Source organism: Calliopsis andreniformis, chromosome 9 (genome assembly GCF_051401765.1).
Source record: "Calliopsis andreniformis isolate RMS-2024a chromosome 9, iyCalAndr_principal, whole genome shotgun sequence".
Taxonomy (NCBI): domain Eukaryota; kingdom Metazoa; phylum Arthropoda; class Insecta; order Hymenoptera; family Andrenidae; genus Calliopsis; species Calliopsis andreniformis.
The window spans coordinates 10,807,975-10,827,792 of record NC_135070.1 but is presented as its reverse complement, the minus strand read 5'-3'; the positions used below and the strand labels follow the sequence as shown (position 1 = coordinate 10,827,792).

At 43.3% G+C, this 19,818-nt stretch overlaps 1 protein-coding gene across 1 annotated transcript in view; it reads left to right on the top strand.

Moving 5' to 3' along the window:
* The window catches only part of LOC143183842 (ras-related and estrogen-regulated growth inhibitor), a 58,151-nt gene extending 48,299 nt beyond the window's left edge, over positions 1 to 9,852 (top strand). The window contains exons 4-5 of the mRNA XM_076385587.1: positions 154 to 335; positions 9,452 to 9,852. Coding sequence (XP_076241702.1) covers positions 154 to 335; positions 9,452 to 9,710 — 441 coding nt within the window. The 3' untranslated portion in view covers positions 9,711 to 9,852. The remainder of the gene's footprint in view (positions 1 to 153; positions 336 to 9,451) is intronic.
* Positions 9,853 to 19,818: the final 9,966 nt, after the last annotated feature.

The window sequence follows — 19,818 nt, the reverse complement described above, 5'->3', positions numbered from 1 at the left end:
CAAATGGTCTTAATGGAATTTTATTCATTAATAAAAAATAGACAAAACAGTGGTAGTGGGAGTATTTTTCACCTGAGCATTGGAGAGTTAAACCCTTGTACCAAAATCTTCATATTTTGTGGTTCTAATTGTATGTTCTAATTTTTGTTCCAGGAAAATGGTTGTCTTTACTCCCACATACGGTGGGGCGAGGCATTTGTCGTCGTTTACAGCGTTACGTGTAAACGCAGCTTTCAGGAAGCTCGGGGGCTCCTAAAACAACTCGCTGATTTACGTCTACCATCTTATTTCACTGCCTTGTTGCTCGGGAATAAAAGAGATCTCGATCATGCTAGGTAAGTTCATATAATTCCTTTACAAAGAAAGTACTAACAAAGAGTACACATTATTAACTTTTTTGCGAGTCTACCTAAATACAGGGTGTTTGGCAACAGGCGTTGGAAAATTTTAAGGGGTGATTCCACGTATCAAAATAGGACGAAAATAAAGAATGACAAAATTGCGTTAAAGGATTTGTTTCATAGTTATTAGTTGAGAAAATGTCTAAAATACGCGTGAATGTGTCTGACTTTGGACTTATTCTACTGTCGACGTGAACCAGCTAGCTGAGACATAAATCAGTAGAATAAGACTCAAGTCAGACACAACAAACTCAGAGTAGAATAAATCCCAAATCAATCATATCAAAATCAGTAGAATGAGTCCGAGGTCAGACACATTTCACGCGAATTTATACATTTTCTTAACAATTAATAATTCTGAAACGAACCCTTAAACACATTTTTATTATTCTTGATTCTGGTCTTGTTTTGCCTTGTAAAATGACCCTTCAAATTTTCTGACAATTGTCGAATACTCTGTATAGTAAATCTCATCTTCATTTTACTTCGTCTTACTATGAATGGGATGAAAAAGGGAAAAATCAGACGTTACTATTATTTTTATTACTCACATTTGAAATTTCATTAACAAGAACGTACACCCTCAAACTGAGGATTTCACTGTACCCCGATTTCCAAGGTTCCAAAAACCCTCAGAAAACTGTTCAGCAGTATCGTGTGAATCAGAACGTCTCATCCTCGCATGCAAACATTGCAGGCACTCAGCCCAAAGGAAACCATTCACCTTAACAGTTCGCATTACACCAGACTCGTAGTAATACTACAAAGCAAACTGCTCACGTCCAATTGAGCGACGAGAATCGATGAGCAGGCACCGTCGAGCACACAGCAATAAATCGCAGGAAACAGCGAGTACTAATCAGCAGACGGGTCGGTTGGCTCGGACCGATTCTCACGCGTCAGTGTCCAATCGAGCCGCGTCAATCGCTTCATTATGAAACCGTTAAACATAACAAATATATTACAGGTTGCATCGGTGTCCCGTTCGCATCTGGCCCGCTGCTGACCCGTTTCTCGCCTGGCCCGTGCCTGTGACACACTTTTCCTCCGATTCGATCGTCATCTAATTGCGGGCACTTGTTTACGACGACCAGGAAAGAATCGTATCGTTGGTGGTCGGTTGATTGCATCGACAGTCCCGAATCGCTGAGTTCGTACAGTGTGCAACTGGGTTGTCGCACGAATTTCTTTCTTGGATATAGGCTGCAGTACGAAATTCAGCTGAACCTGCTAATACTACTGGAGAAGCTGTGTACACTGTGTTACATGGTGTATGTAGTATCTGGAAATTTTAGCAGTCAGCTTATTTTGGACTCCAGTCATAGTGGAACAGATTAGTAGATGAGTGTGTTATTAAGGTCTCGCTGGGATCTAGAGTCTAGACATACAGCATCCCTCATAAGTATTCGAACGATTTCACAAGCTCGGAAAATTACAGATTTATTGGTAACCATTGATATTTATTGCTTAAACTAATCATTAATGCTAAAAATACAATTACTGTAATTATTATATACTTCATTTTAAGATATAATAGAAATACCAAATAAATGCAAAGAACATCCACCAATTACTACCAAGAAATTTGTATTTTTCTCAACATGTGACATCGTTCGAATACTCAATAACAGGATACTCCTTATTCTACCCCCATCTTCCAATTTCCCCCACTATTCAACTCGTGCGGCAACCCTGAACGTGCGAACCAACAGACGATGCCCATCTTCGCCTTTCGACCCTTCTTTTCCCATTACTTCTTTTTTCCCCTTGATCCAGCGCGCTATCGATCGCGATTCGCGGTGTTTCTACTTTCTTCTACGTGCGTGTTCGGCCTATTAATCGGACACTTCACTTTCCCGATCGCGCGGCGGCGTAACAGGATCTTCGCGAAACGTTTCCTAGACCGAGGCGCGATTTCGCGTGCGTCACGCGATTCGCAGCTACCGAGACCACTTGTTCGCTCGCTTGCCCCGCTGTCCCTGTTTTTTTCCTGTCACCTGCTCTCCCATCGGGCGCTCGACGTTGGAACGCGCTGGCGAGAGATGATCGTCGGCGTCGTCGTCGCCTATATATCGGTGCCGCCGCGTCGTCTCGCGGCGTGAAACGCGAAACGAGGCGCCACACCGACCGCACTACGGACACCAGAGACCGTTTCGAGCACGACACCCGGTAGTGGTCGAGTGGTCGCTCACCTAGAAACCGTTCACGCGATCTCCGCTTCGAAACAGATCTGTTTACGCGCCTCGTTTGGCCGACTTGGCTCCGACGCTCATCGCTGATGCGCCCGCTTCCACGACTGATTTTAGCTGGCTTCTTTTCGTCGCGCGAGCTGGGATACGGTTGTCTCGCTGGGAGATTACGAGGCGGAAGCAGTTCAGAGATTCGAAGATGTTGGGAACTCGGTGCTACAATAGGTTTAACCTGTTCGAGGTGGAAGATTTCTTGTGAGGCCTTAGGAGACGACATTTTTGTTTTGGTTATTGGGCTGTGGCTACATTGAGGGAAGGGAGGACAATTTTGTCGTCTCTTGTTGCTTATAGCTTGTAACTGTGCGTTTGCAGACGTATATACTACCTTGTGTAAGGATACTTCCACATTATTGTAATATATAAAATACAAGTAAAGCTCTGTGATATAGGTATGGCTGCAAACCTCATCTCAGACAATTATATAAGGATTATAAATAAAAAAGTGTAGGTATTTCACGAATTTCCAATAACGTGAAAGTGTTGAAATACTTATGTATGGTAGTGTATGCATTTGGACTTTTCATGTGTCCTCGGACCTATCTTGCAAAAGTGCCATCCTACGTCTTTCTTATTTTTTTCACAAGATGCGACAGAATGTTTCTCTTTCTCATCTCAATTTACACATAGCTTTATATTACATACACGATCTGTTGTTCATCTTTTTAGTCAGGCACTATATTAATTTAGATTTTTTAAAACGGAGACTGGTAAAGTAAAATTTTGCAAATAAAATTAGTATTATAGAGAGTTTGAAATAATGAAATTCTGAGTTCAGTTTAGTATTGAATTTGACTAATATTGAATCGTTGGTCGAATTCGCGAACGGAGATGCCAGTGACACGTAGGTGAACCGGATATCAATATCCCTTACGGGCTGCAAGCTCTGGAACAGGAATTTCCTGGGCGATCCCCGCAAGAATGCGGATCGTCGTTAACGAAGACACGTTTCCCATTTTTCCTTCTCCACGTTCGCGTTCCTATATTCATTTACGATGGTTCGTATGCCGAGTATGCAACCGATGAATGATCGAACATACGCGTTATTACCATTATGACATTTTATGTGTTCTAATAATATTTTTCACGCTCACTTTTTTCTTGTAATAGTAAGGTAGTAACACGACTCTTATGGTATTTTCTATTCGAGTTTCCTTTTTTGTACATTGTTCTTTATGTTTCTCATAATTCATTTTATGTACCATCATAAATTCGATATTTTTTATCTCTTATTATTATTATTCTGATCTGATTTTACGAGTTGAATTTTTTAGAGTCTTGCAATAGTTATAAATTTAACTGATAGTGGGATATTAAAAAACTTGAAGGCTATTGGCAAAAATATTTTTCAAACCGAGTATAGTAGTACCTCGATATATCTACTTGAAACAGCTTATACCATCTCAGAAATATGTCTCGCGTTGTAAATTCACTCGCTGATGTGAGCTCTGAGTTCGTATCGAGAAATCACTCTATTTCCTCAATTTCTAGAACCTGACAACTTGCATTAATCCCCATAAGCTCCTAATCGATCAAAATAGTTTAGAAAACATATTCTTCCACGCTTGCCACTTCCTCTCCTGGAACTAAAAAGTCTGAAACTCTTGCAGGTTTCCATCTTGTCAGTTCTCCAATGGACTTCTTCTCCAATTCGCCGGAAATTTCTTCAGCACTGCACTGGACAGTACAAAAACCAGATTTTTCTCCTTTCACCCGTCCTCGCGTTCAGTTTCAGTGATATACATTCAATTTAAACGCACGTCTCGAGATCGCTGGCTACGATAACCTCCCCTAATTTCTCTCGCCGCGAACGATAGAGAGCAAACCGCGCGAATCTCATCCGATAAAGCGACTCGCATCTAGAAACGACGTTTTCCTGTCGAACGAACTCAACACGCGTGGAACAGGTGTGGCTCGAGGCTCGAGCATTTCGGTGATCGGATGCGAGGCAGCCACTTTGCGCAATCCGCTTCGTTTCAAGTGCATCACCGCGTTGCGTGATTAGGAGAGGAGAAAGCCAGGAAATCGTACAAACCAGACGATTTTTTCCCCTTGGAATGGTTGCGATAAAGATTGGCCGGCGCGCGGCAGCTCATTAACCTTGTCAAATTGCCCGCGTTTAGCATCTCTGCACGTCTGATAGTTAATGGAAACGAATTCCTAGGCGATAAGAGGCGTCACAGTCGAGACGCTCGTGTTGCAAAATGTAGATTAACTCTTTCACACGTGTGAGAGGAAAGGGATTAACAATTGTGAGGGACTTGTGGATAGACAGCGGATTAGTGTGAACACTTGATTATCCTCTGAACAGACGGTGTTAAGTGTAGAAATAGATAATATCCACTGTTACTTTCAGTCGTTACGATATTGCTTGTTTTTCAGCATTATATAGAGGTTGCAAAATGCAACCCAAATAAAAGGAGTCTTATATCTTCGCTTTAACTCAGACTTGAACCAACCTGGTCTACGAGGTGTTTCAAATCAGTGATTCTAACACGCCAGTAGTTTCTACCTCAGAATGATCGAAGAGCATTCGACGATCCATCAATCAGGCGTTAGCATTTTTACAGAACAGTTAGGAACGAGAAATAGAAGGTTATCGCAGGGTACGCTGATAAGGACCACCGTTTGCCAGCTTTCTCTCGTCGGCTGCAAAACACGCAAAGCTTCGATGCACTTTTGAGTCGTTCAAGAATGCTTCGGTAAATAAACTACAAAGTTAACAGTTTTCTCATAAAACCACTGAGCGAGCGATTTTTCCCCAGCGCAGACACAAGACACTTCCTCAAGCCTTTGCAAGAGTTCTTTGCCTCCAGAATTTCTAATTTGAATTTTTCTAATCGAAGCGAAATAACGACATCGATATATCATCGGACACGTTGACACAGCTAATATTCTTCTTGCAGCGGCTACAGTCGTAGGAAGTAATTTTGTTACTAGAATTCTCGGGAGTTGAGTGATTGCGCGCAAAACAACGTGGACGTTTCGTAATATCCTCTGCGTTACAGAAGGACTGGGTTTCCATAAATGTTAATGGCGTTTGTCGCCAGAAGTCCAGAGCTTTCCTCGACAATTCTTCTGCAGCAGGGATTGTTCGGTTGCTTTCTTTCTCGAAACGCGTCTCGTGAGAAACGGTTTCAGGTAGGTGGCGGACCTTCTTGTAACCTTCCACCTTTCGGAGCCTGGACGAGGTCTGTCATCAATCATTGCGGGATTATCTTTCGTCGCTGTGCAACCTTTTGTCCGCGGTTAGTCTAACTGGTAGATTAACGTCGAGATCGCGAGAAATGGCGTTCCGTACACGTCGGGTTGCGTTTTTATCGCATCAAATATCACTTAGGCCGAGGCAGGTTCGAGATGCGTCCCTTCCGAACAATTTAGCTTACACTCGTTCATTCTGGACGACGCTTTGATCATTATCGATTAGCATTGCTGAAACGTGTTTAGAATGTATCTCGATCAGCATTTGTCTTGATTTCTTTTAAGGTGTTTCTTACTAGTGACAGTACGTGGTTGGTTGATTCCTCTTGGTAGAGCTAGAAGCTTGAGGTAGGAGTCTACTGAAATTTTATAGAGAGGTTCTAATGTGAAGTAGATTAAATAGAATTGGTTTTATAAGAAATCACAAATGAATGGTATTTTTCCTAGATACTAGATTGATCAAGAAACAGAGGAAGTTATCAATGCATATGATATGCATACGATAAGAATTCTAAATTTCAAGAGATTCATTTTTAGAACTTCTTCAACACCAGGAAACGGCGTTCCCTCGCTGCATGCTCCGTAAAAAGTTCACATAACGAGGGACAGGTTCTGAACAATAAATTTCATTTAGGTAGTCCATTTAGGTTTCATCAAAGCGAGGCATTGCATACACGCATAACTCGTTTCCTCTATAAATAATTTTAATATACAGTGAATACGAAACCGCACGCATACTGAGGGATCATTGCATTATTCATAAGTAGGTGTCATAACATTCTTCTTTGGAACACTCTTCTTCTTATCATACAGAATTTTTTCCTTACAATAAAGAGTTTCTCTGAAATTTATGATGCAATAATCTTGAAGTGGGCGAACGGAATTTGCCAAAAGATATTCAGGGGATTTTCGATCGACGATCCGCTCTCGCGCCACTCTCGGCGAGGAAAAGCTGGCGTGTTCGTTTTGCAGTTCGCTCGAAACACGGCTTTCCAGCGGTCTGGCTGGCTTTTCAGCCGAGCGAACCAGTTTGTCAGCCGTGGCGAGCGTGGCTCCGAGGGATCCGCCAGCTGATATTCCGCGATAAGTTTATCGATGTACGATATTCGCGGCCGGACGCCGCTTCGGATGTATCTAAAGCGGCGATAACTCGTTCCCGAGAGAGTGGTTTCACCAGCCCCGCAGCAGCAGGCCTCGGTCTAATCTTTATGAACTCCATTAAGACGGTTGGAACGGCTACTGGGTAGGAAGGAGGCGAACGCTGGAAAAGAAGGGACCCAGCGATCTTCTCTTCCCCGAGCGAAAAAATCCCCGTCACGCGGCGTAAATTTAATTAAGGCAAATGTCCCAATACCTAAACGCTTAAGATGTCAAATGTCCCACTAAGTAAACAACCTAAAACTATAAGTCCTGATACTTTAATTACGAGGCCCCAGGAGCTGAGGATACTAGTTTGCGATACTAGTTTTTATTTTTAATTAGACTGTCTAATACATTAGAATTGAAGGTTGAAATTGAATGAAATCAACGTTAGTGTTTAGGTATTGGGATATGGTCAACTACTGGGCCATTCACCTTAGTTGGCGCTGGCGAATTATTGGCAAGGGAATGGCTGAGCGTGGCCTGAATGGAAAAAGTGAGGACATTTCGTCGGATTTATGCTACAGGTGGGAACCTCCTCGATTGGTCCGTGCGCTATTTGTCGCGCTCGATGTTGCGTTTCATTGCGTTTTTTCTTCCTTCTTCCCCGTCTGTCTCTCTTTTTTCTGCTCGCAAGTCAGAGGTTTCTTTCTCGTTTTTGAGCGGCGGTTTGTTGAAATTGCGGAGCGCGAGCAGCGAGCTGGCGCCAAGTAGAAAGCACGTGTCTCGGGCAAATGGAGGAACAAGTCTTGCGGCGAGATATGTAGGTGAACAATGTTTTGATATCAAAGAAAGGGGGTTCAGATCGCGACAGATTTTATGGGGAGTCTGTTGCGAGGTTGACGAAGCTTTGAATCTTGAAATGTCAAGAGATTTAGATAGAATAGGCTGTATGGATTATTGTAGCAGTTCTGCCTTTGCCTTCAGCTTTAGGAATTCTCTGACTATGTAAGTATTTCTAAATGAATACTTTTCATTAATCAACCCTTCAATGTTCCTTCATCTTTGCTTGTGGAAACCTTGTGCAAAGATGAAATCAAATGATCTGAGTAATTCGTGTCCCATGAGAAATATGTACTCTCAAAAGCATTACAAACAATGTTTTCCAGGGGTTTTCTCATGTTTCCCAAAGTTTCTTCTCTAGTTTCCCAGAACCTACAATATTTTTTAATAACTTCGTATCGTTGCGTTCGATCGAAAACTTCGTGCTAGGGGTAGTAAGCAACGAAAAATAAACTTTCGTTTAAGGAAACTTGAAAATCTCCAGACGACTACTCGCGATATAAGCCCCAGTGATGACGAATAGTTCCAAGACTCAATTACAGAATCCATCTGCAGATTTATGAAAACTTGTCAATGCTGGCACAGCTGAAGCGACCTGCTCCAATCCTAGTGTAATCCGGTCGCCGCTTAAAGGTCGCGTAGTTTCGCCTGGGTATTCTGATCCCTGGTTCGTCGAGGCTCTGAAATGTCGAGCCTCTCCCCTTGGCTGGCCATCTTTCTTCCACCGCGATATTCAATTTTCCTGCTCGGTCCTTCTTCGGCTGGCGTGGATCGTGAGAGAGCGCGGGAAACGACAGGCCGCGAGGGGCTCGAATCTAGCACCGTTCCTCGTAAAGCAACGGATCGCCTCGTATAAAATAAAAGGGGACAGATTAACGGCCGTGAACGTGGTGCCTGCTCACGTGTGCATGCATATGAGACTCGTGCGCGCGATTAGACGTTCGCGCACGGCCCTCCCACGCGCCACCGACTGCCTGTCCCTCTCCCTCCGTCGTCGTTTCCTCCTGCCTTCGACGCTTCGAGAGTATCATGTGTTCCCGCGAATTTAATTGCCTCCATAAATATCGTTGGCCTCTACGGCGAAGGTCCGTTCACCGTACGCTGAAATACGGCGGGGGATCACTCTTCTACCCCTCTTTGGTACCCTGGCGATTGAGGATCGATCGTGAATGACGAAAAACAGCACCTCCTATAACGAGCTTGTTATGTGGGGTGTTTGGCTATGGGAGGGAAGATCGAAGAGTTGAAATAAGAGGAAGTTCAAGAGTGACGAAGTTGTGTTGAGTCTTCGTTTGTGAAGTATGAGTATTGAGATTAATCAAATCTGTCTGCAATGTGGCTAATTCAGAGTTTCCTAAAGTGGGTGATAGTGCCCTCTGGGGGACACTAAAATGATCCAATCTACTTACATCTTCTTAAATACTAACATATCTAAATCTTAAATATTTCAACGTTAAAATTTCCAAAGAATAAGACCCTTCAGAATTATAAAGCAATTTTAATTCTTAAATAATATCTCATAGCATAGTAAACCACAGAAGTAAGTTCCAACAACTTCATTCTACATACCTCATGAACCACACACACATCTTTCACATTACAGCATATAACTCCTCTCACGAATCACACATTCGAGTCACAGTTCACCAGAAACTCCACAGTCGGATATTTCTGTTCTAGAGAGGTGTGCGTGGACGAGGGTCAGCAACTGTCCCTGGCCCACGGGTGCCAGTTCTACGAGGTCAGCGCCGCGGAGAGTCCCGCGGGAGCTGCGCTGGCGTTCCAGGCCCTCCTCAGGGAGGCGAGGTCAGTGCAGCTCCTACGAGCGCTGCCGATCCGACGGAAGCTGGGCGTCCACTCGGTCTCCAGGGTGCTCGGCACGATCTTCGGTAAAAACACCACCAAGGACCGGAAAAAAAGGCCCTCGTTGAGCATATGACGCATCCTCTGCGCCCTCCTCCTCGGAGGACGTGACGAACCAGACAGGAGAACCGACGTGGTCGTTCTCAGCAGCAACGTCTACGCGAACCGCTGACGGGAGACACCGAAAACGAGGTCTCAACAAGTGAAGAAGCGACCAAACACAATGCTTCCTCGCGACGAACGTTTTCGCGTTCTTCTCGACGCTGGTTCCTTGTCACCATCGAAAGAGGACGTTGGATTGCAAGGAAGGTGCAGGGGCCTCCCTGAAGGGGGGCCCCAAGGCGAAGGACGTCCTTCTGTACGGGCAAGCAGCGTGCTCGTTGACCCACAGAGGGAGGGAGAGGGTGCAGGAAGCGCGTATTCTGGTGAGCGCCAGGCTGTTACACGCAGGATCTCTGAGGCGGAGGCTCGACTGCGAAATCGCGTTCTGGTCGTCGAGCGGGATATTTTGCTTGGCATTTGCGTGAGATCCTTGCGTAAAGACGTTTTATTTCGTGCCCGACCGAGAGAGAAACATTTGTGAGAAAACAGTGGATTGATCGGGCCGTGTGAAAGACTGCAGCGACCGTGGAAACGACGAATGGCTCGTGAAATTTTTTTTTCTGCGTTTTACGTCCGTCTCTTCTCTCTGCGCGTTCGTTTCCCTTTTCGTTTTCTCGTCGAGTAAAAAAGGGTTGGAGCGTGTGAGGATTGCGATGAGGAGATGTGCGCGCGACTGCTGTTTTTTTGAGTGTTCTAGCTTTAAACGTGTCTGGAATGAAATGATCGTTTACCGACTATCATCAGGGGAATTTCGTTGCGTGAGATTGACACTCGGAGAAACCGTGGCCGAGTTTCTAATCGGTGGATCGCGCAGTTCGTTTCGGCGACTATTGAACGTTTCCTTGGTTTATTTATTTTTTCGAGTGAAATAAGTTGAGGGGATATGCTTAACGTCGAGAAACTGGTAGTTCGATTAAATAAGACTTTCTTGGTTGAAGGTTGATCGAGCGCTTGAAACGAACGGATGCATAAAGTATAGTAGAAATTGAATTTTTTAAACGTTTGTTTTTTGTTTATGTAGTGCATGTAATGAAGAGGATTAGTAGTTAGTATGTATCAGTTTTGTTATTGAAATTATTTTTTAGCAGTGTTATTCGAGGATTTTTAAAATCTAAATCTTTGTCGACTCATTTCCACAGGCATTGAAATCTCCAGTTATCGTCGTGTTTCAAGCGCTCCTGTGTATTTATTTTCGAAAATGAACGTTCAAGACTTCGAAGTTTCATCTAGATTTAGTTTCTCCAGTAGACCAGGTAACAGGAAACATTTTTTCAACATTATAATCAATTTTCATTTTAATTATGCAAATTGCTAAATCTTGTACGATTGCTGTTATATATGTATTTATTATATCTTGCACGCTCAGTGCGTACATCGAGTGAAAATTGGCAACTTTCCAACAATCTATCGATCAGCTTCGTTTATTTAAATAATCCATACTTTGAAAAATTTGGGGAGATTCCGTATTTTTGAACGTTTATATCATAAGTGATAGGATTATTTGTTTTTACTCGCATTACTCGCGAGCGTATCAAGCTTTGCCGATTCTAAGCTCGTTTCTTTATCGTAAAACCAGAAACGTGCTCTGAGTTCGGAAACATTGGTACTAAGCCCGACAGTCTTTCAAATTCCGTAGCCTCCACCAAATGAAAACCATTCATTTGCATGGAAGCGCTACAATCTCGATTCTATTGCGTTTCGTCACTCAGAAATCAATATTGATGGTCGATAAAAAATACATAGTAAGGTACACGAACATTCTACACAGTGTCCTGAATATTTAAAGTGACTTTCTCCATTATAAATCACCCGAAAGAATGCATAATTTTTACTAAATATTTTACCATGTATTTTCCATCGACCAGGTTTAAATTTCAAAACGATAAGCACAAAGAACAGTTCATCGAACGCTCACGAAACTTGCATCGAGAATCGTTCACGAGTCGAGAGTTATAAACGGCTCAGATCGTAACAAACTTTCAAGTGCAACGTTCGGTAGTTCTTTCAACCGACGGGAGCTTCCATAAGGAGGTCAAAATTCCGCAGTCGCGCGTGCTCTTCCATAAGAAGAATCGTTTACGAGAGATCGAAGTAGAGAATTATCTATCATTGGGATAGATATCTACGGAAACGTAATCTGGTTGTGCAACCATCGTCGTTTCCGGCTGACAGAATCCCATGATGAGGTATTAATATAAATGGGACGCGAGTCTCCGCTCTCCGAGATCGAACTTCCGAGTTCCAGGCGGGATCGATTATCATCAACCTTAATGTTCCTACTGAAAGTAGCCTAAGGTGTACATAGCGCACAATTCTACTTGCTGAGAATAACTCTAAAGAGATTCTACGATTCGGTGAGTAAACGATAGGTCGTAGGTATAAAGGAGAGGCGAGGACAGTTAGAAACGAGAGGACGAATCGTGTCTGCGAGTTTATCGATATTTAATCGCGGGTTGTGCAGGGTTTATTCGTTGGTTGTGTCGCGCGAATTCTCGGGCCTCGTGGTTCCTTTCCTCTCGCTTCGCGGGACAAACGCGACCAGGTTGGAGCATTTTTTATAGATCTTTCGTTTTTCTACGCGTGCTGGCAACCCACGGTCGAGCGTTAAGGTTCTTACGTAAGTCGCGTATGTATATTTTTCAGTGCCTTTCGTGTCGTCAGTGTCGCGTCGTGTGAGTACGAGTTCTTTGAAATCCGCGAGGCGACCTTTTCACTCCCTCTATCTCTTCTCTCTGCGCCCGACGAAACCTCAGATTGCCCCCGAATGTGCTGTGAACATATTTCTCCTCCTCGGTCCCAATTTGTTCATTTTATATTTTTATACGTTCGCCAGTGTACGACTGGCAAGTGGAACGATAAATATTTGTACAGCATCGAACGGACGATACTCGATGGTCTAGAAAATTTCGGAAACGATGAGATCCATGCGAAGAGGTTGCCTCGCGGGTTGCGTAATGAGGGATGATAGAGTGTTAGTTCCAGAGCGTGCCTAAATCGATACATTCCAAAACTGTGCGTGAATAATAGAGATATTCGTAATGGGATATGAGTGTGTGTTATGTTTCTGTGAATTCTGGCCGATATCGATCGCTGTATTTTAAGTGCTAGTCACTTGTTATCGTAAATTGAGAAAGAATAAAATTCTTTTGTTAAAATCCAGGGAATTTCATTTTCGTCCGATGAGATCCTGTTGACATCTTTTCTTCCGAGTATCTTCTGTGGTGCATTGGTGAGTAACAATAGTCTTATAAGATAGTGCTCGTGAAATAGTAATTGTAGTTCATTAAGTCAGTTACAGGATGTTTTTTCATTACATTTGAGAAGCAATATTTTCTCAAAACAATGTTTGTTGAATTTAATTTAAGACATAATGTGTGTAGCTATAGCTATTAGCTTATTGGGGATTCTCAGTTGTTCGACTTGTTATCTTGAATCACTAGATCAAAGTTTCTCAGAGGCTTTATTTTCTGTCATAATATTTATTTTATAAGATACAGAGTTACTTCGTTAAGATAGTTGTAATTCATCTACCTTCTCGCCCAACAAACAAGATTCCACTGTCTACATTTCCATCAATCCATACTACTCCAAATGCCTCTACTCATCAGTCAGAGGCCTGCATCTTGCCCTTCTGCACGAGACGTCGAGCAGTCCATCCCAGGGATTCCCTGAAAAATCGTTGCTCGTCGCAGCGGCAAAATTAGACGAGTGGTGCTGTTTGGGTCGGGATGCACAGCGCGGGGCAGCGTATCGGCGTGAATCAACAACCGCGATGGGCTGACCGAATAACTAGCGATTCGGGCCAAGGTTTCGGGTGCAACACGTGTTTGTCAGCCGTGATACAGAAATAAAATACGGGCTCCCGGCGTTCGCGACGTGTATGCATTCTGGCCGTGACGATGCCGCGATAACTCGTCGCTGGTAATATCGTTTGTCAATGAATCCATGGAAAAAAGGAGGGCGAGAGGGGAGCACTGGAGAAAAACGTAGACACCGTGTAGTGTATGTATAGTGGGAAGCAGTCGAAAAAAAAAAAAATGGGAAAGAAAGCATGCAGAAATAAGCAGGCCAGTATTTCGGCTTCCCCGCTGCGTGAATCAGGGATCGTTAATAAATTTCAGTGAAAAAGAAACGCTCGCATCCGGCATCTTCCGGCGCAGGAGCAGCAGTGCAGCCTGGTCGCGCAGAAAACGGAAAAAACGAGCCCTCATTTCGTGTCTGAGCCTCCACGCTGCATTATATCCTGACTGTTAGTGTAAGAGCTCGCGTGCTTCGTAAACGATTTATTGTTGAATGTGTACGTAGTCTAATTTAAATGTCGACGAATGTGCTGGGATTTTATTAGTCTTGGAATTCATATGGGGGTGCTGCATAATTCCTGGTGCATTATTAGTGTCTTGAAAATTGATGAGGTGTAGAGTTTTGGGAATGCAAGTGCAGTGTTTCCTCGGTATAGTCAAAATTCGAACAAAGAAGCTATTTCTCAGGCACCTCGTTTAAAAATGTTTTTGTCAACTCTTTCACCTTGAGAGCGGCGGAGCATAATTATTTTCAAAGTCGAGGAATTATAAAGTGAATTTTCTGTGAGGAGAAAACACTTCGTTTTCAATATCCCAGACGAATAAAAAACAATGAAATAATTCTTTTCTTTAGAAAAGTATACGTCGGAAATTCTCCAAGGATGTTTACCGAAACTGATTCCATGGAAGTTGACGAAGGGGATTACCATTCTTTTATTCTCATTTCGCAAGACGAAGAGTCTTCGTAAATCGGCTGCACCGAGTGACTCATTCCGTACATCATCCACGACATATCCCGAAGAAAGGAAGGTAGAGAAAGAACTTTCTTTCGCGCCGTCGAACATCCTCGAACTTTCATCCGCGCTCGTCGAAACGCAATATGGCGAAGGACGGCGAACGATTTTCCAGGCGTCGTGTTCCTGGCAGTGACGTCGCGAGGTGACAGGTACAAGGCCTGAAAACGTGATCGGGTTTAGGATTTCCGAGGGGTTGGACTCGTTCGCGTTAGAAAACTCCCCCCCTTGGGTCGAGGTCGCCTCATATTACCTCGCCGCTTTCGCATCCTCGCCATCTTGTCGTTGGGGCCTCTCTGGACAAGACAAACGATCGGGCCGCGTCGATAAAACGATGCCCAGTGCTCGATTTATCGCCACGAAACGGTGCACCGCGGCGGGGACAATGTCTGCAGCGTGGCTGCCCGACCACAGGCCAGGACGACTCCAATTTGCGTATTTCAGCTCGAGAAATTGGAACTTGACCGGTGCGTGTCGCGTTACTCGACAAAATGGGGCTATGTCCTTCTATCGTGACTCTCTTCTACTGCGTGGCGCGATATTATCGCCCATAGCTTGCATTAATTGATATTTCGTTTCTATACAGGGTGAGCCTTGCGACTGTGTCACTTTCTTTAAACTATTTGTTGCAGGAAATAATGCATGTTTGATGTCGAGGGTATTCTTATCTTGATACCAAATAATTTTCGTTAGAAACATTTGTTCATGTAACACATAGTTTACAAGAAAATTCAGGTGATACAGTTACTTGATTTACCCTATATAGTACATTCACGTCTTAGGAAAATAGTTAAGTACTTTTTTAAAAAAATTTTATATCACTTCGAAGTGCAAACTAGATAGATCTTCAAGTTTAACACTTTTTTGGGTCATCGGCGTTCCCAGGGTGTCACTGGGACCTCTTTAATATCCAGTAAAAATGTAAAGTGAAAAGCAGATGGATTTAGATTTGTAGGCTTCCATAAAATAGAGAGAACATTAGCAGCTGATTGCAAAAGTGCTCAACTCAACACTTTGCGATTAGTACTCTATGTTACCTGCTAATACATGCCGCTGTTTCCCAGACCATGCACTCTTCCTAATAAAATAAAGTTGAAACTCAACGGCTTTCCGCCGTACTTATTCGCTTAATTGGCGTTACTTCAGCGAAGCTACTTCGTCTTACCTACTTCGAACAATCCTCGCAAGTAACGGTGAATATCCACCTATGGATACCACGGGGTGCATATACTAACTATTCAAGTACCTTCATTTGCAAGTTCAACAGCAGTACAGTGATTCGGTACCCCCATAACCCCTTGAAATATCAAGCTCACGTCCAAACACTCCGTCTGTAAAGTCAACGACAATAAAGTGACTCGGGGACCCTCGTGACCCGCTTGAACAACGCAGTCACGTGACACGTACCTCGTCTGCGATTCTATCTCACCCACGATCGAACCCATGATGGATCCCACTTAGAATCGCAATTCCAGACCTGAGTCGCCTCTTTCGCGACACGCTTTCCGAATAATTTAGCGTAACCCGAGTCCAGCTCCGTCTGCGTTCAGTTTCCTCGAGGCTCGAGCAGCGCATCAATAACGCCCCGTGTGTGTAACCGTGCGTCAGACGAAGCGCGAGGGAACGGTACTCCGTGGTGCACGCGTACACGGACACGGGGAACGTGCAAACGGAGGTGCACGCCGCCTCGTCGGCGGATGGTCGCGGTCGTGACTGGCAAGGTCGTAGGTCGGCCCGCTGCACCTTGCACCTCCACCTTGGAAGGCAGAGGGACCAGCCGCAGCGTGTCTGGCCTCAGGCGAGAGTTGAAATTTAATACATGCGCATAACTTTCGATACTCCTTCGGCTCCCCGCGGGATACGTCGTCAACCTTCTAGCCCGTGGACTGAAATTTACCTAACCCTTCGTGGGTTATCGTTGAAGGGGGTTCGAGGTGGCTGCGTGGCTTTGGATACGCTAGACTTCAGGAGAACGATCTATCCCTTGGCAGATGCGTTCATAGAACACGCGATCGCTCGGGTGATGGGCTTTGGAGATTTTAATTGCGTTAGGGTGTCGAGAGGATTTTGTTGCTAGGAGTAAAACGTGATTTTGTTTGTGTTATTTGAGGCTGTGGTTACAGTGGAGGAGTGTTCTGAGTATGGTCTGAACTTGTCTTGTTCAGATAACACTGTTTATTAGCCGAGCAAGATAAGTTCAGATATAGTCCTCAGAACACTTATCCACTGTAACCACAGCTTTAAAGGGTTGTTACTGGTTCGTCATAATTGTTGCTATCTAGATTTTTCATTTGTGTGAGTATACTCGTTAAAAGATATCTTAGCTTTAAATTATTGGTTGCAGAGACTTCTTAAGAGTAGGTATTTAAGTGTGTATGACAGTGATCAGGAAAAATTGGGGGTTTATTCGACCTATTTGTAGGTCTATTGAGAGGTTTGGTAATAAAAGTCAAGAGACGATGCGTAGATAATAAAGCTAAGAGATCAGTAAATCTGCGATCTCTCTTTTTAAAGACTCAAACTCTATTAACATTGTCACATTTGAAATGAAGAAAAGAAAATTACAGAGTTCTATCTGTTGGTCCCACGAATGTATCACATCTACATCCCCGAAGTATCCATCTGTCTTACCAAAACTTTCCCTTTTTTCTTCCTTGACGTAACACCGAACAGTAGTTTATGATATTTCGAAGTAAAAGGGCAAACCATTCATACATAAAACCCGATGGACCTCTGTTCACAAGATTACTACTGCATGTCCATTCAACTTTGTAAGTCGTTTTCGTTTTTCGCCCTCATGGTTGTAATGCTCAAGACTTTACAAAGTTTCTCGTGTCAGTCGCCAACAGTGTAGTTAACAACACGTTGACGACAAGACCGAACAAGAGAAGCAGCGTTTGAACAGAGGTTCGAGGTGTTCAGACGTATCATTAAGATAAATGCTCGCTTGCCGCTGCTCGCCCGTTTACTCATGCGCCAAGACGAACCCTTTTCGGCCGAGAATGGCCACGGACAAACCTGACGAACGCTGATTGTACACACGGGGATAAGAAACGGTCGGTCTGAGGTGTGATAAATCAAGCTCCCGGGTTAACCGTAAACGTCAGGACCAGTGGCCTTCGAACGTGGTCATTTTCAGCAGGTAATCGCGCTTGATGGGTCTACTCAGAATTCACTAAAATGATATGGGGACCGTTGGACACGTTCAAGAAGAAATACTTTCGGAGAATCGCGATTTGTCGTCATATTAATGACAATGTGTTCACGAGAAAATTTATTACCTTTCAGAAGAGGTAAAAAGTCAAATTTATAACTTCAAGAGTGAAAGACGTACGAAATCAGCGTGGAAAGAAGCCTGTGTTATTGTGGCATTATGGGAACTGTAAAGGACTACAGAGGCATGCTTCCATGTGAGATGTGAGTTCTTAAATCGACTAGTAAAGTGAGTCCTATCTGTCAGTATTCTAAGAATATAGGCATATTTAGAATAAGTCCTAATTTAAAAATTTTGTAAAATATGGAATAGAAACCTCTACCTATTTCAAGATTTTATTATTTTTCGACTGGTCCATTAAGAAGCTCATATCATCCTGTACACTCATATGCACGTGAATCTCAATAGTAGATAGATTTGAAATATACCTGTTATTAAATGCACGATTAAGGAACTGTTTATCAACAACGATAAAGTCTACTGGTACGAGGTCGCGGTTAGTCGTTAATTGGCTCGGCAGGTGCGTCACTGTACTTGCATTCCATCGCGATAAGGAGATCGCGATGTTTACAAGGCATCGAACAAAGCTCGTTGTCGCGGACGAGTCGAGAGTGACAAGAATGTCGGATTAGACTCGAAAGTTGTTCCGCTACACAGGTTGTGCAGAGTGCACGATAAGTCTCGTAGCTAGCATAAACGATCCCTAGTACTAATATTTTGTCAGCCGTTGCCTGGGAACTGGTTCGAACGTCATTCCGAGAGAATTGACTTACAACGAATAATGATATCATCCGATCGTTGCGTGGGATCGGCCATAAACCGAGGAAAATTTTATTTCCGCTCTGGCATCGAATGATCATCAACCTGGAAGATGTACTCACTGCGAACGGACACGATTTCAGTCCGCTAACCTTCAAGTACGTTTCACAATCACACAGTATTTTGAAAATTCAGGAAAGGAAGGAAGTTCTTCAACCATTCAACAGAACCATCAATTTCGTACGATTAGTAAATCAGCCTTCAAAAGTCCTGCCAAAACCGCTTCCAAAGGTCTGGCAGCTAGTCTCGCGACACATATTTGAGTCATCAAGACCGTTTTTTCAAGTCGATTAAACTCTCAAGATTTCACCATTTCGTTTTCGTTGAAGCACAGTGAATCACCGAACAACAGCCAAGTTCAGCTGTCGAATTCCTAGCAAACCCTTCGAAAAGAATGACGCTCGCGCGATGCCAACGAACCCACTTGGCAAGATTTTCCTGCAAAAATGCGTTAAATTTAGGCTCGCGGCTCGGGGATAAGCTTTCGCCAAATATAATTTTCTCGGTAGTTCCATGACAGAGGAGGAAGGAGGAAAAAGATAAGGAGAAAAACAAGGAATTCCAGAAAAATAATACAGTATACAGAACAAAATGTTAAGCTGAGATTATTGAAGTCTCTTGTAGAATTTACAAGCGTACTCTAACAGGTCTGAGTTTAATATAATCACTAAGAATTGACTTTGTAGGTTTATCAAAGCTATTCTCACTCTAAATAAGCTACTTTTATTAATTCTACAAAGGTCTATAACAGATCCTGTAAAAGTCTGCCTTGCTTAACCCTTAACTACTATTGTCGATCTCTGAGATCACTGCTAACTACTTATTCATATCCATTTCCCTTCCTTCATTATTGACGTGCAAAGCAAGAACAATTGATTTTCATTTTTTATTTGTCACCTTTGTGTTAATAATAACGCAGTAAATATTAGCGGTCTATGAGACCACTGACAGTGGTTACATAAGTTTTAATAAGTAGTTAAGGGTTAAATCTATTTAGGAAACTTTTGCAAGATTCATATTGCCATTTTTCCCGTGTAGAATGTCTTTCTGGTACTCGATTTACATTGGTGGAAACACGGAGTTGCGAGAAATTCAAGACAAATACGCACAGTCAATTGGAGGACTCTAATAAACGGCGAAGTGATAGTATAACATTAAATCAGCTGGCGGAAATGAGAGCCACGAATATTTCTAATTAACGAACCATTACGGCACCGATGAGGCTGGGGGATAATA